General features: G+C 45.2%; 1 protein-coding gene across 11 annotated transcripts in view; it reads right to left on the reverse strand.

Annotated features, from left to right (window-relative positions):
• Positions 1-17,349, reverse strand: part of Auts2 (activator of transcription and developmental regulator AUTS2) — a 1,133,580-nt gene that overhangs the window by 80,467 nt on the left and 1,035,764 nt on the right. For all 11 annotated transcript variants that reach the window (XM_063233595.1, XM_063233594.1, XM_063233592.1 and 8 more), the window contains one exon: positions 2,990-3,041. In XM_063233595.1, coding sequence (XP_063089665.1) covers positions 2,990-3,041 — 52 coding nt within the window. The remainder of the gene's footprint in view (positions 1-2,989; positions 3,042-17,349) is intronic.

Genomic DNA, 17,349 nt, shown 5'->3' on the forward strand with positions numbered 1-17,349 from the left:
CTCACTGGGCATGGCAGGCATGCCTGTGAACACTTGCTGCTTAATCACAGTTGTTTTAAAATGGGAAGCAAATAGCACCTGAAGAGAGCAACATTGGGTGGACTGTACAGTACAGAGAAAGTCAAAATAAAATCAATAGGTACATTATAGAAAACACATTCATTGTACCCCCTCAGCTTCCACCCCTGCCCTTTGGTGATTCACTGTTTTATCCCCACCAGAAAGGCTGGCCCAGGACTAGGTTTTGTTGCAACTAAAAATTCTGACCTTAAGAGGCTAAAGGACTTGTTCAAGCTCGGGAGCAGACTGGTGGGACTTGAGCCAAGGCCCTTGCTGCTTCAGCCCGCAGCTCCACCGCCACACTGTGAAGACCAACATCAGAGCCGCCCCCAAGCCCTCACCACAGTCAGCTTGTGAGATTAGCACTGCCCTCCCACAGGGAAATTTTATGGACCAAATCGGCCACCACCAGGCTCAGCAGCATCATCTCGCCAGCAGCTGACAGCCACACTCCTCTAAGGCCAGCACACCACCAGACTCCTGAGGGGGAAAGGGGATATGTGGCTTGAAAGTTCTAGAGGTAGATGGGAGCCGAGTTGGCTCCCCCCACTCTTGTTAGAATGCTCAATAAGCTAAGGCTTTGAAGGATTTCCCAGAAGTGTTTGTTACCTGGTGTAAATGTGCCCTTCCTTGCAATGCTTTTTATTGCTCTTGGCTAAAGACACTGGACCAAGACAGGAGACCTGACTTTCAGGCAGGCAGGCTGCTTTGCAGGAGAACCTGAACTTGATGTGTGCAGAACTGACAGTTCCTTGAAGGCCTTGTCAACCATCCATCCAGTAAATACTGCCACTACCCAGAGTAAAAACAGACCAAAAACCACATGCACAGAAGGAGGCTCTCTGCACCTGTCTTGAAGCAATTATTGACATTATGGCTGCACAATGAATCCTTTTTTGAAGTTGTTTTCCTGATATTTAACAGTTTGAATACTAATCCCCTTAACAAAACTATCCTGATGCTTTTCTCTCCCCACCCCCATGCCCTTAATCTCTTTTGGGAGGGGGGACTGGGTTCCAGGCAGTCTTACTTTGCAGCACCTGGATTTGCACTGATTCTGGCTCTTGTCATTCATGTTACCAACAGGAATTAGCATAAGGCATTAAGAGGAAACTCTGGAGGAGAAAAGAAAGGCCATTTTGATGGAAATAAGGGGCAAAGGAATAATCTGCCATCAACTAAAATGCTTATTTGTGTATGGTTTCCCAAGCAAAGCTTAGAAAAAGCCTATGTTGATTTTAGTATACACAAAGAAACCTTAATCCTTTCAAGGCAACTAAATCACCCCCAGAAAAGCAGCTCAGAAGAAAAGACACCCTGTCAGGGGGATGACTATTCACAACCAAATAGATGCCACAAATCACACTCTGTAAGTAAACAAAAATAAGAATGTGGGACTCCTTTGACTGGAAAGGGGAAGAGGGGAAGGGAGCCAGGAGCTGCAGAGGGAAAGGGCTCCTCATCAGTCCCTCCCTCCCGATCCACCCCAGCAGGCTCCCAAGGCAGTGGAGGACCTCGCAGGCCCCACAGCCAGCCCCCATTTCCATGCTGGCCACAGGAAGGGAACGCATTTCCAAGCTTTTTATAGCAAATGAGGAAAAAAAAGGTCACACAGTCACCTGTGGCTGGAGGTTCTGTGAGTCACCAAATCCACAAGCCATGCTTCAGGTGACCTGCTCTACCTCAGCCTCCTTCCCTCAGCCTTTCTTCTCACACAGATGTTCACTCCACTGTCTACCATCCTTTCCCATCATCAAGATGAGCAGTAAACAATTATGCATTTTTACACACAGGCACTGGATGCTATGAACTGCACATATCTTCTTTTATTAGGCTTTTAGCATTATGGGTAACAAATTTATACAAACTTTCAGTCCATCAAAAAATATGATGAAATATAAAACTGGGACTCTATCATGCAATAAAAAAAGGATAAAATTCAATATGATAGTAATTCAGGGAGTAACAGCAATCACATAAACACATACACCTCTAGGGAACTCTAAACATTCTGTACTATTTAAAATTGCAGTTAGTTCACATTCTAAAATAATCGGGGAACTCAAAATAACTGCACTTCTACTAACCAGCTAGCAAAAATGCTAGCCAAGGCAACTAGAGTGTGCTGAAATGGAGTCACATTTCACACTATGAACTTAGTGAAAGTGCTACCCAGTGTCCTCGATGTAACACAGAAAAAGATATCACAGGAGGCGCATCTTCTTTATTTAGCAATCACCCTGCAAGGCCCTAAATCTGCTTCTACAGTGGAAAGGGGAAGATGAGTTTATATAATTTATACCTTTCAAAGTCAGTAATTAGAGACTCCCCTAAATTTTATTATTTCCAACAATACTGCTACAAATGAAAACTGCCAAGAAACCTATTGGCAATGATTTAAGGTAAGTTTTCTCTTAATGTACTGCTATATCATTAGCCTCTCTTACTCCACATAGAGGTCTTGAAGAAATTAATGGCATAGGGCATATTTAAATTCTGCCCTCTTGCTTATGTATTAACTTTACAGGAAGCCCACAGCAGAGTGAGGCTTGGTTTATGGCCATAACATGGTGAATACTAAACATGTACTTGTTATGATAGTCTGCGGTACACACCGATTACTCGCAATTCTCCCATTGCTGGGTAGTTGATATGTAATAATCAAGACATTCTGGGAATCATTCTTCTTACATTAAATTAAAGTCACACAGTTAGTAGTGATTCCTCAGTCAAATCAATTTAAACAGGAATTGGCTCGCCCTTTTAAAATACACTTCTTAAACTCTGCTTCTTGCAAAAGCACAAAATATGAACAGTAGCTCCCGAATGAAAAGAAAAAAGGTTGCATTTTGTTTTTCTTTCTTCTCAGCAATGACAGTAAGTCTAACACTATTAAAAAACACTACTGAGAAGAATTAAGAAGTCTTACCTTTGTTTACAATAACAGTGTTGAAGAGTTTTTCAGAGCTGGCATCTGATGCCTGAAAAAGAAGAGGAGAAAAAAGTGTTATGATTGTCACTGATATTGTAAGCTCCAGCATGATCACTATTATTTTGAGCCAGTTTACTAGATTTTAGGAAAGCAGTAATTTTTCCAAGTCATCCATAAGGTGGTGCTAGTTGACTGCTCGAGAGAGACCTGCAGTGCAGCTATTTGCTAAAGGGGGGAAAAATCTGATTTTAAGTATGTGTCCTTATTAGACATAATATCTGTGCAAAACATATTTCGGAGATGATACACAAAGCAATTCAGTTTATTCTCATAATGATTTTCCAATTTCACTGACAGATCATTATTTTGGAAATGGTATTTTTGTGCATAGTATTTGTAGACATGCCTATTTTTCAATTTCTTCCACAAATCAGAAATGCCTATTATGTAGTGCTAAGCTTTTCCTCCCAAAAGTGTCAACCAACACTGTCAGATATTTATTTTTTTAAAGACTCATAGAGTGACCCTAAAGATCCCTCCCTGTCTCTTACAATAACCAGGATGACCTTGATGTTAAAATAGATGCAAGCTGACCTGCCCAAACCCAGCCACCAGCATTATTTCCTTTTCATTTTTTTCGAGATCATACCTGCTAATTATTACAGTGGCTCAAGGAAAGTGAAATAAGCCTGTTTAAACAGCAAAACTAAAGCCAATTTAAATTCTACACTAATGTTCTGGAAAATAAACATGAAGTCGGTTTGGTGGAAATGCTGTGATGTTTCAGAAGCACTGAATATTTCTAAGACTTGAAAAATTAAGAAATTAGTAACCTCACTATATACAGTAATTTGAGGATGTATCTTCATTTAAAGTTATAATGGTGTAGCTGCATGAATCCTGTTTTTCTATGTAATCTTTGTAAGAAATCACTTCTCTTTCACTAAATACATAGACAAGCATATTCTGACAAAGCAAAGCATAGGATACTGAATAAACATGGAAGAAAGAAATATAGGAAGCAGGGGGAGGGGAAAGCCTGAAGAATAGCATATTCTGACTCTGCCTTTTGGGGACAAAGAAGATATTCTATTTAGTCCTTTCAATGTTACACTGACAAAGATGAAATATTCCTGTGTATGTCTGGAGGACATATTCTAGTTCTCAATGCAAGAGATATAAAAAGACATAAAATATCCTTACTATGGCTGTGTTCCCTTCATTTTAATTCTAATCTTCTATGAGGAGGACCAAAAAATTTAGGGGATCAAGGAGGAAAATTAATGTATAAAACAGGTATTCAAATGCTTATACACTTACAGTTTAAATTAAATCCTAGATAGATTTTTTTTTCTTCTTTGCAGGAATAAAATATATACTTAGAGTCTTCTTGATAGCTTAAACAAAACTAAATATTATAGTTGCTTCTTATAAAAATGAACTGCCAAAAAAGTATTGCACGGGGAGGGAAAAACAACTTACACATCAAACAGGTGATGAATATTGTTATAATGGTGAAAATTACACGAATGATGTTGTTATACTGAAATAAGAGATTTCTAGGCATGTGAGTTTCCTCGGTAAAAACTTAACTATAGGAGCATTTCATTTTAGTATTCTCCAAAGAAGAAGTGTTTCTTAGATTGGCTTGGAATTCTCTTGATGTTGCACTGGTGGCAGGCTGATATTTTAAAAGGAATAAAAACACCCATTTACGAAACTGCAAAGTCCTTGAAAAATTTGAGGTTACATATTAAGATAAGTCTAACTGGCCCCCAAATAGTCTTCCTTTGCACTAGGTGTGCACGCTGAAAGAACCCACGCAGGGGAGCAGGCCACTGGGCTCTGCGCTTCAGACCTTCCTTGGGACCTGCATCTTTTGTGAGCTCCGCGGCACTGTGCAAACCATTCTGTGATCCTCATCTGAACCAGACTTGAGGACATGATTATTATGATGCCAACCAGTAAGTTATTGAGGAAATAAGCTTGCACATTATTCAAAAACGCTTAGTAGAGTACACACTCTAATAAACGCCTTTTTACCCTTGAATTCCCTGATACGCGTCAGGAAGCTTCAAATGGTAACTGGGCAAAGAGGTATCTCAAAAAAGGCCTGGGGGGGGGGGGGCACAGAGGATGATCGCAATAGGATTCTCACTAATCATAAAAGGATTCTGGATCCCTCTTCTTCCAATCCAGATGGTTAAAACTGCACCAACCACTGTCCTAACAAAGTCAGGAAAAGAAGCTTCTTCGTCAAAGTCTTAAGCGAGAACCACAGGCATATCCTTCGCCTTTCTTCAAGGAACTTTCCTTCCACTTAGCACTTTAAAAGCATTTGAACAAATCATATTTTGGCTCCTTGTATCTTAATCGTGGGGACGTTTTCATTTTCGTCACTTTTAGAAATCTGCCATTTCTCTCCATTACCATGGTCGTTTTCCTGGTTTTTTTTTTTTTCCTTCTTTCTTTTTTAAATCAGACTGACTAAGCGCGTAGAGCCGAGACCAGCAGGCCAGTGCAGTCTCCCCTCTCTAAAACTAAGGTACCCTTCTTTGCACGCCACAGACTTCAAGATTTCACTCGCCATTTCTTTTCTTTCTCCCTCGCTCGGGTTTGAAGGATAAGAGCACGAAGAGACTAAAACAAAAATGACAAAAAACAAAACAAAACAACAAAAAAAGAGCTTTCTTTGGGGGCTTATTATGTGAGAGGAAAAAGGGGGATTTTTTTTTTTCTTAATACTAAAAAAATCTAGAAGCCGTAGTCGGTTTTAAGGAAAAGTTAAGTGAGTCAACCAGATCCGAGGAGAGAAGGCGCAGAACGAGAAACGCGAATAAAAGCCTGGGCACACGGCGGTGGGAACCGGATCCTGGTGCACTCGGATTCTCCCCGGGCTCGGACCCGGGACCGCCCTCCGCACCCACATCGGCGGCGAGTGCGACTTTCGAACGAGCGAAAGAAAACCTCTTGGAAACTTAAGCACGAGTTCTTTCACCCGCGGCCAGTTTGTGAGCCGGGCGGTCCCTCGCTTCCCGGCACAGCGTGCAGGCGCCGAGTGCCATCTGGGCTCGGCAAATCAGGCCGAAACGGCAGCGCAGCTGGCGCTGGCCCGGGCCGAGGGTGCCCAGACCTCATCGCACGGGGGTGGGGGGCTCGGCCAGGTCCCCGGCCCTCCCGCCCCGCGGCACTGCTCGAGGGCCAAGCCCGGGAGACCGAGCTAGGAAAGTACAAAGGCGGCGCCGGGCGGGTGGGGGCTGAGGAGCGGAGGAGGGGCGGGGGGAGCTCGGCGCCAGACGCAGCCAGTCCGCCCCTTCCACCCTGCCCGTGGGCCCGGCCGCCGCAACAAAAGACCCCCGACCAGGCCGCTCCCCTCCGACCGCTGGCGACGCGGGCGCGCGAGCCGCCCCCAGAGCTGATTACCTGGTCGGCAGCGGCTCCGCGGCGCTGTCAGCCCCAAGTTCATGGTCTGAGTCCTTAGTAGGGCTCGGGAAGCGCGATCTTCGAGAGACTGGGAGGGAAACCACCAAAAACACACGCCGAGAAAACGCCCAACTGCGACCCGGCTCTGTCCGCGAGTCTCTGTGCCGCTCCCTTGCCAAAGTCTGAAAGCAGAGCCGCGCGAACCAGATCCGAACCGGGCGGTCGTCTCCGGGGCTGAGGAGCCCGCGCGGCACGCATCCAGCACGGCCGGATCCGGCGGCGGGGAACGCACTCGCCCGTGCTTCCCCGGCTCCTGCGCGCGCGGGACCGGGCCGGGCCGGGCCGGGCCGAACGGCGGGGGCTGGCGAGGGGCGTCCGAGCCGGCGGCAAGGCGGAGAGCTGCGGCCGAGCCGCCGCCGCGGCGCGCGGAGCTAAGAGCGAGGCGGCGGCGGCGGCGACAGGACAAAGGAGACCATGTGCGGAGGGAGGGCGGAGGGAGAGGGAGGAGGCGGAGGAGGAGGGCGCGCGGCGGCAGTGGCGGCGGCGGCTTCTCCCCGGCGACCGCCGCAGGCTCCCCGACAGCGGGTCCTGCCTCCCCAGCAGCGCCGCGGGCCGCCCGCTCCCAGGCTCGCCACCGTCGCCGTGGCCACGTCGGAGTCTTTCCTTTGCGCCGATCCCGCCGGCGCGCGGTGCGGGGCGCCTCCTGGCCAGAGCTCTCGGGCGGGCGGGCGGGCGGGCTGGCGGGCGCCCGGGCTGGCTCGGCTCCGGCCCGCACTCCGCTGGCGGCCGCCTGCCTCTGCCCCGTGTGCGGCTCAAGTGAACTCCATCGGCGGTCGCCGCCGGCGCCGCGGGCTCCCGGGCTGAGCCGTGGCAGGGGGGCGGGGGACCCCGGCTCTGGACTTTGCTCCCCGACGCTCGCAGCTCTCGGAGCGGGACTCCTCGGCGCGCAAGCCTTCCCCGCCGGTGCCACCGCCCCTCCTCCGGCCGGCCCCGCCCCACGCGCCCCGCCCCTCGCCGCCCCTCCTCTCGGCCCCAGCGCCCGGGTCGGCCCCTCGGGACGAGGTCCCCGGGCGCGACACTGACAGCTGTTGCTTCCCCCGGCCCAGACCCTGGGTCCCCATGGCTGCCTCCCGGGCGGGCGGGCGGGCGGGCGCAGCGGGAACTGTGAAGCTCCGCGCCTTCTCCACAGACCCGGCTTCCAAGATTGCCGCGGCAGGGAAAGGCCACTAGGCTTGCAGCCTGGGGCTGTATGCGACTAGGCCGGTGGCATCTGTAAGGTCAGCTTCTTTGAGTGGTAATGAGGGCACAGTGGGAAATTGCATGTAAAAGGTCTGACACGTAGTAGGTGCTCCACACAAAATAATACATTGTTGAACACCAGGGTCTACATTTTAGAACAAAAAGATTTTAATCGAAACTATCCTGCCACGACAGAGAATGAGCAGTCAGGTTTCATGAATAACACTGGCCATTTACAAATCCTCCCCTCCTCCCAAGTCCTCAAATCATTGGACATCTGTACACCTCGCATCCACAAAATAGGAGCCTGTTGGTTCCCTTGGCAACCACCAAACCCAGAGAATAAAAGTAACGCCAAAGCTTCACTCTATGGGCAGTAACAGTGTCATCTATCATCACTGCGTCCACCTCCCCCTCCTTCCCAGCCCAGAGCAGTGCGAGGAGACCCAATGTTCACAGCCCCAGCCCCCAGCCATCCTCTGAGCGCCCACTCACCCGTAACACACCAGCTGCCCCTCTGGGCAGGCTGCTGGCCTCCGGCTGAGGAGTCCTGGCCTCCTCTGTCCTAACCACAGTGGCCCTAAGAAGGCACCAGGCAATACAGGAGGTGAGTAAACTGGCTGAAAACATCTAAAATTTTAATTCTGCACCTGCAGTTTGGGGGTAGGTAGTCTCTCCTCGGTGCACAGGAAAAGCGGCTTCAGTTTCCCCAGTGCTAGCATGACACAGACAGCAACTGGGAGGGGCCCAGAGGAGAGGGGGCCTGCCCAGAGGGGCGGGAGGGCAGCCTGCTGCTCCCTGATTCCTCCGGAGGCCACTGCCACCACTACCTGGCGCGGGGCTGGGGAAGAGAAGAAAGGAGCAGGCTTGGAGCCTGTGTGTGGAGCTGTACTCCACATAGGAGTGATACCTCGGTGTGGACGGAATGGGGTCCATTCCTCACCGCTTTGAGGTTGTGTATCCACCACTGTTGGATTTCATGGCACTCTTGCCAAACCTCTCAAGCTATCACCACTTTAGTAACATTAATTTTGGAAATAAATGGCATTATCTCTCTAGCCTCATCCCTTCCAAAACTGGTAGCATCATAAAGTGTTGTTTTCCTACAATAAGTAAGAGTGAAGTCAGAAGAAAAGGCAACTCACGAGGTGTAATTTTGGAGACAGAATTTTCCGCGTGTTTGGGAGATGTCCCAAAAACCAGCTGAGGCCTTCAAACTAGGGGGCATTCATTCTGAAACCATTTCTGTAATACCAAGACAGCTCAGAGGCAAACATTACACTTTCAAGAAAAGACATTAAAATGTTGTTTCTTTGGGAATAATCAAAATGGAAGGCTCTAATAAGATCAATATTACAGGGAAAAATTGCCCAACTCCTGGCTAGGTCCTTTATAGGATAACTGAGATACACAAATGTATGAGTGGCTTAGTTGACCAACTGAAATAACTGCTTAGTCCTCTAGGATGCTTTTGTATCAGTCGGCATTTCTGATGCTTCCATGTTATCAAAGACTATCAGGGATTAGGCCTCAGTTGACAGCTGAGGCCAGATCTGCATGTGTTCTTGTATCCTGATTTTTGCAATCAAGAGGAACCAGGAAACCCTAATAGTCAAGCCTTCAGAGAAACTGTTGAATGCAGCTGTCACGTTCACGCCTGCTCACCCTGTTCCAATCCTCCTCGACTCACTTGGTTCCACTTTTCAACCCCTCTCCTGAGACAGGACTCAAGTTCATTCTGACTGGGTCCCAAGTTGCTCTGTTTCCTCTACTTTCTGGAAGACTAGGATTAACATCAGAATGGCAGGGGAATAGGTACATTACAGCATCGGAAGTAGAAAAAAAGATGGAAGAGAAAATCTGGAGAATCCAATTATTGGGTGAATGAATTCTGGTCAGGAACTTGACTTTCAAGAATCAGGAAGGATATGTGTGTGTGTGTGTGTGTGTGTGTGTGTGTGTGTGTGTGTGTGTTAGGAAGGATGTATGTGTGTGTCTGTGTGTGTGTTACTTGGTATAAAACCCAGGGATTCACAACATTAGGCAAGTACCTCTGAGCTATACTGATTACAAGTCAATGGCTAGACATCATCATTTTTGTTAGAGTCAGTGGTTTAACATAGTAGAAACCCATGGCTTTTGAAATTGACCTTTAGCCTCTGAACCAGATCTAAGGAGAGCAAGCCTCAGAAAGTGGGGGCTATCATAAGAAGGCAGCAGGAATGCAGGCTCAGTGGGCTCTTTGGTGTTGGATTTATCACTTCAGAAACATTTCAAATATGTAACCAAAGATCTAGTTTGTGATGAATCAACTAAAAGAATTTTAAAGCTAAATTACAAGTCATCTTCAGATTAAAATAATTAAATTAAAATATAGACTATCTAAATTACAATATAGGCTATCTTCCTGAAGATATAGACGAACTAGATTTTAAAAATAATAGAAGTTCTAAGTCAGTCATAATGGCAGAATTAGGGGCTGGGGATTTGGCTCAGTAGCATAAGTGCCTGCCTGTCAAGCAGGAGGTTGTGAGTTCGATCCCCAGTACCAAAAAGAAAAAGAGAAAAAAAAAGGCAAAATTGAACAGTTTGAAATGTGAATTGTTATGTAATTTGTATCACAAATGACCAGATTTACACTGCATATATTTTGGGAAAATATTCTTTTTTTTTTGGTACCGGGGATCAAACTCATGACTGCATGCTTGCAAGGCAAGCGCTTATGCTGCTGAGCTAAATTCCCAGCCCAGAAAGATATTCTTTAAGAATTCTAAACTAGGGAGGACAACAAGGGGGATCAATATGATTGAAATATCTTACACACATTGAAACTCAATTAAAAAATTCTGGCCTCCTGTTGCGCGTTTCATATAGAGAAAGTTCATTAATTTCTTTGTGTACCCTTTTGGAATATAATGAACTTCAAGCACCCCATGGAGTATATGCTGGATGGTTTCTACTATGGGTTAAAAGAATGGGAAGTTTACATAAATCTCTTTAAGTGTTTCATTCTGAATTATGGAGTAGTTTGACAGAAGCACTGGAGTAGTAGTGGTAACATGTAAGTTTGCTTGCTAGTTAGCCTTGGGAAACATGTCACTTCATGTGGCTTATTTCTGGACTCTGGAAGGTTCATTCTTTTTAAATTCTGAAGTTCTTCAAGCTCTGAAAAACCTGTTTCCAGTTGTTCTTTAGGTGAAAGTTACGAGTTGGAACTAGAATGAACATCTGGTTGACATCATGCCGTCACTTCTGAGCCCAAAAACATGGCAAATCTCTTCACTCTCTGTATCTCAGTTTCCTCATCTGTAGAAGAAGATGGCAAAAGTACTGGCCCTCACAGGACCATTGTTAGCAATTATGCCTAATACTTCATATGTGGGATACAGGTGTAGGGATTGGTTATTTTGAATCTGGAGACATGCTTTTGATTACTGCAGATGGACACACACGCACACACACACACACACACACACACACATTTTGGTAGAGCTGCAATGTCCACAGCCATGCCCTCTACTGAATTGTCTCAGTGGGAATGACCACAATAAGAATGAAAATTCCCAGGTGTGGTGGTTAATGCCTGTAATTCCAGCACTTGGGAGGCCAAGGTTGGAGGATTGCTACCAGTTCAAGACCAGCTATGCTACAAAGTAAGGTTAAGGCCAGACCAAAGTACATAGAATACCCCATCTCTCTCCAAAACAAAACAAACAAAAAGAAAAGGAAAAAAGAAAACAAAACAATTACATGAACATCAAAAACGACAAGGATCCTCCTCAACCCATACCACCTCTATTACACAGTGATGTGTTGAGACAGGCACTAGTGCAAAACCCTCACTTCACAGGGTTGGAACCTGGACATCTGATAGCCTGAGTCCCATAATAAGGCTGGAGGGATGGCGCTCATGTGGATCTTCCCAGTGGATGGATTATATAATCTGAGCCCGAATCGAGCACCATGTTGTCAGAGCTTGCTGGGCTTCAGGATGTGAGCAACCTCCTCACAGTGAGGTCTCAATTTCTTAAACACAGACTAGCTGGCATCCCAATGATCTCATATTGAAATGTTAGATTGTAATCTCCAGTTTTACAAGGCCTGCCTTTTATTTTGTCTACAACTATCACATGGCTTCTTACTCTTACAGAGGCACGTTTTGTTTTCCCCCTTTCTCCATGTAGAACAGCCACCACCTCAATTTGGTGGTGGTTTAAATTTGACAGAATGAGAACTATGCCTCACTGGCCCTGATTGCTACTACAGCCATAGCAGCGGCAATGTAAGTAACAGATATGTGTCTGGAGTCAGGCTCCAGCGCTTTATTCCCGTCAGTAAGGAGGTAATCCTAGCGTACTGCTGCGCCTTGGCCTCTTTCTGAACTGGTTTCTGGCTATCAGATAGAATCCAATCTTGGAATTTGCTCACACCTTGTGTGCCCAGCACAGCAGTAAGAGGCCCAGCTCAGTGGATGCATGACACAGAATGAATAGGGAGCTGAGATTTCCCCAGCATGCTAGTAAGGCTTCCCATTTGCATGTACCTGGCAAGGTGGAGGGGACACGCAGGGCATAAGACAACTGCCAAGGAACCCAGAAGGGCACTCGCTTGTCTCAGGTGCTTACTGCTCCTTCTCATGGCAGGAGACCAAGAGCTGCAGGGTGGGCTGGGAATCAACAGGCTGCTTCCACCTGCAGGCAGGGCTGCCCCTCTTGGTAAGGTTGGCCTGCTTCTTGTTTCTGCCAGTTCCCAACATTCTGTTTCGGTCCTGGGGATTAAAATTTTTCCTGGGTCCTGGGCATTTCTCCAGTGTATGCCAACTCCTTTTTTTTTTTTTTTTTTTTTTTTGATTTTTCTCTTTTTATCGGTACTGGGGATCGAACTCATGACCACCTGCTTATTAGGCAGGTGCTTATGCCACTGAGCTAAATCCCCAGCCCCTTACCAACTCCTTTTAAACTATGGACTTGGATTTCCTCCTTCAGTAACGCATGCCTAGTCACATACAGGGAGCCTCAAATCCCTCTGCCCAAATCCCTGTCCCTTTTGAAAGGGTGATTTTTAAGATGGAAGCTTCATTACTTAGCACTCTGAAAGGAGGCTGCCATAGCTCATGTTTTTATGTGGTAAAGCAAAAGCCTCTACTATTATATGCCTGTGTTGCTACCATTGATCACAGGCCCACAACAAGAGGGAAGTAAATAAGCTGAACCGAGTTAGTTTATGATGCATACTACTGAGACGCAGGGGGGAATAAATATTTTCCAAGTGTAGAAGTCAAGAAAAAGAATTTTACTTTCAAACTTCAGAGTGTACTATAAACTACAAAAGGGGGGAAAGTATAACAAAGAAGACATAAAATATATCTTACTTAAGCACCAAATCTACATTAAAATATTAACATTCAAAATCTGACAACCCCACAAAGAAAAGTAGTAAAAAATAGAAATGAACTCAATTTCTACTCATTTTGCCCAACTGGCTCTGGGTATCTCATCTGGATTTTTACAGGAGCTTGTACAACGTGAACTATGAGGACTCTCTACTCCTCCTGGCCATGGCTTCAAATCCTAGCTGATCCTCCACTGCCGTATACTAGTTAAGTAGTGGTAGACAGATAATTTCATATCTCCAGATCTCAGTACCTTTATCTGTAAAACAAGGTAATACTAGTACCTAGTTGGTTGTGACTGCTGTGTGAGCTGAATAAGTTAATATATGTACAGCACCTGAACAATACCCTGGTAGCTACAAGTTACCCACAAGTACTACAAGTAGCTACAAGGAGGAGCAGGTAGATGTTTCTTGCAGGTAGACTGATGCAGGAACAGCCCATCTTAGCTTTGTACATGGAGCTGTCACACACCCATCCTCTAGGGGAGGGCTACAGGGCCTGTATAGCATGGGAGAAAGGTGGCCTTCCTGTTTTCTGCTAGATGACTGTGACGTCTATCACCTGAGAGCCCCCAGGAGGTGCTCACCATGAAGGAAGGAGGTGAGTCAGGCAAGATGGAGCTGGGGCTGGGGCTTGCTCAAGAAACAGTAGCTGGCAGTGCCCTCCTAGGCACGGCGTGGCTCTTGGGAAAGCTGGCTCCACTGGGAAGGGAGCCCCTGCAGTTGCTGGTAGGATGTAAATATGTTCCAACAAATTTGCCAAGGGGCAACATTAGAAACCACTGCTGTAGAATATTTGAGGGTACTGATCAACTGCTCATGGTTTATAGTTCTCTGGAAAGTATGCTTAATTGTAATAAGCATATCATCTGCTTTGGACTGAATTTTTTCCCAACAATTCAGGGGAGAAAGATATTTTTGAATAATATATGAATACTGAAAGAGATATCACCTGATCTGAGCATCTCTACCATGCTTACCATGAAATAAATTATACTACACGTTATAATTTCAGTTTTTCACTTGGAGGAAAAACTATTTATGTGTATCTAAATTGAGGACCCAAATTTGTAGCTTTGGTTACTCTCAGGGAAAAGAAAAAAAAACTGTTGCTATTCTAGGACTCGGTACTTAAAATAGAATCCTAATCATTGATTCAGTGCCTTGAAAGAGAAGAAAGGAAAAGCCAACCAAAAAACTAGACCAGAAACCTAGACCAGTGGTTGGGAATTTAGCTCAGCAGCATAAGCGCCTTTCTGGCAAGTGCAAGGCTGTGAGTTCGATTCCCAGTACCAAAAAAACTCCCAAAAAACCAAAAACATATAAACAAAAAACCTAGACCAAGAAAAGGGAAGACCCATAAATTACATGTGATGGTACCATTTACTGATTCTAAAACTCAGCCTTGGATAAAAGTTCTTTCATAAGTGCCTATAGTAACAAATCTTTTACAAAAATAATTACAATTATGATGTCATTTGTCCTATGTGAATCTTGTGAGGCGTGTATTGTAAGGCAAGCATTGCTGTATTCTCCTTATTTCAGACAAACAGACTCCAGGTTTTTTTGGTACTGTGGATTGAACTCACGACCTTGGGTTTGCCAGGCAGGTGCTTGTGCCACTAGCTAACCTCTAGCCCAGACAAAGAGACCTGTAAAAGCATAAGTAAGCCCTGATGATGCAGAAGGCATTTACAATATTGGTTCTACCAAGTATACCCAGCACCTTTTTCACTGAAACCCAACTTTACCATCACCACTGCTGGGTAAGCCTTGGCTATCACTTTGTTGGCCAAACATGCTCTGAGTTCTAGCATCTAGAAAGGCTGCAAGATCTGCGTGCTGACTATGCTATGTCAGTACCACCAGGGTATCTGAGCCATCCGCCTCACGAGTGTTACAGTTTGAAAGAATGCTAATATCCTGGGGACTGACAACAGACTGCACATTGCTATTGTCACCTTTCACTACACAGGTTCCTCTCAAAGGTTTTGCAGTCTTTTTCTGGAAAGTGTTAATAATCTTTATGGTACTGCAAATTATGTTCCTGTGTCTGTTCTTATACACATTAATCTAATAAGGTTTTCATTTGAAGCTTCATTATCAAATATCTTGATGACCTAAATATTCACTTTCAGGAGTTCTTATTGGGGAAAAAATAAAACATATGTTTCTACTAGTTTGGTGAATCATATGATTAAACAGTAGTTCTGAGTTTTCATTCTTGTTAGGCCTTAATTTTTCTCCTGTCTCTTCTATGCTACTCAAGTGGAATGGGAAACTCTAACAGGGCCATTCCAAGGGCTTCCATCTCTATGGCTCCATGGCTCAAAAAAACATACTTTGCAAATCATCAATGAATGCCAGCTGTCTTGCTCATAGACCACTGCTATGTAAGTTAGGGCGACGTTGTGTGCCTACAGAGACATGCCAGATCCTCTCTGGCCCTGGATAATTTCCACTTACTGAAGATGGCTGTAAATTAATTAGACTATAAATTTCTCCTGCTGCTCCAAACTACAGCTTTTCTTGAAGGTCTCTTAAGGGAAACATAGTCAAGACAATACAGGACACATTCCTCTGTCACCCCTAGACACCGCCATTCCTTTAGATGCACACATTTCCTTAGCGAGAACAAGACACTGCTTTGGAGAGCAGTCTGTAGATTCAGTCACTGGAAGACCAGGACTGTGATGTGATCACACACACACACACACACACACACACACACTTGCCCTTAGTATGGTGCTCTCATGCTCCGCATGTAGGAGACAACATCAATAAACTGGTCAGATTAACAAGTTAACGAGTGAACAACCTGATCTATACCAACTAAAACAGAAGAGAATGAAAGCATTATATCAAACATAAACTAAACTTTAAAGTTATTGACACCAGTTTTGGATTTCACAGAATACAGGAACTTATAAAACTAAAAACTGGGGACAGGTAAATTCTCTTGAAAATGATAGCAACTGAAATACCACATCAACCACTATGGTTATTAGTCTCCAAATACAGCCCCAGGTAATTCTTTATGTGCATGCCATTGTCTCCAGAGAACAGCACCTGTGTGCTGGCACCTGGGCTGAGTCTATGACTTTTGACCAACAGAACATGGAACAAGTGGTGCTCAAGACCCTCAGAGCTCAGGTAGTAAGAATGTCTGGCAATTTCTGCTTCCTCATGCTTGAAATCCATGTTGTATGGAAGCTCAAGCAGCCCACAGAAAGGAAAAGAGGCCTCAGGAACAAAGACTGAATTCCCTGCTGACAGTCTGCAAGTAGAAGCCATCTTGCATATGACTTTTTCTTTTTTTTCTTTTTTTTTTTTTTTGTCTTTTTCCTTTTTATCGGTACCAGGGATTGAACTCAGGACTGCCTGCTTGCAAGGCAGGCGCTTATGCCGCTGAGCTAAATCCCCAGCCCCGCATGTGACTTCTTGAGCTCTAGTTGAAGTCACTTTCTCTCAACCGTTGTGGAATAAGGAAGAGCTGTCTCCATACAGCTAGTGCATAATTTAACACTGTCAATACACAACTACTATTAAATCTGTGATTTGCTGCAAAGCAATCCTAACTGAAACCACCATCTGGGTCAGCAGCATCCAGACAAAGAGAGGAAGATGAGCACATGTCAGGAGGAGAGGCATCCAGGTCACTTGGCATTCTGGCCTTTCCAAAAGGACCTTGAAGTTGCATAAAGAGAAATACTAAAGGAAAGATGAGTAACAGCTGCAACAAAAACAAAAAAATTCTGAAGTGAGGTATGCTGATTCATTTAACACTTCTTCATCTGAAATAAGAAAAATCTTTGCTAAAATAAGAGAAAGTTTTCTATTTGACAAAGTAAAGGAAACTTAACATGACAATACTAATGAAGAATAAATTTTGGTCTCCCCCTTTTCTTTTGGAGGCTGGAAATGTTTGCAAAACTAAAAAGTCTTTGGTAATCCCTTCTTTTATCCAAAACAGATTGCAGTTTTAAGCAAGGCCCCATAAACTGCAGGTTCAAAGGAACCTGAAACCAAATTAGCATAAAGTCTGGAATTCTCATTTCCACCAAATGCCCAGCTGCCATCTGACGGCTCTTCTGTGATTTTGGTTTCAAATAGAAACTGAAAGTAGCTGAGGTGGCACAGGCCATGGGGCTCTATTCTTTTATTCCTCACTTTCTTCCACACACTTGTCACAGATTCTGAAGAATCTTAGAGTCCTACCTAGGAAGACATCTCTGGGAACCACGTGGCAACCTGCTTACCAAGGCTAGTGAAAGAAAGCTTAAAGCCAAGGACAGAGTGCA

Source organism: Cavia porcellus, unplaced genomic scaffold (genome assembly GCF_034190915.1).
Source record: "Cavia porcellus strain 051 isolate PalLab524CR breed Dunkin Hartley unplaced genomic scaffold, mCavPor4.1 scaffold_23, whole genome shotgun sequence".
Classification (NCBI taxonomy): domain Eukaryota; kingdom Metazoa; phylum Chordata; class Mammalia; order Rodentia; family Caviidae; genus Cavia; species Cavia porcellus.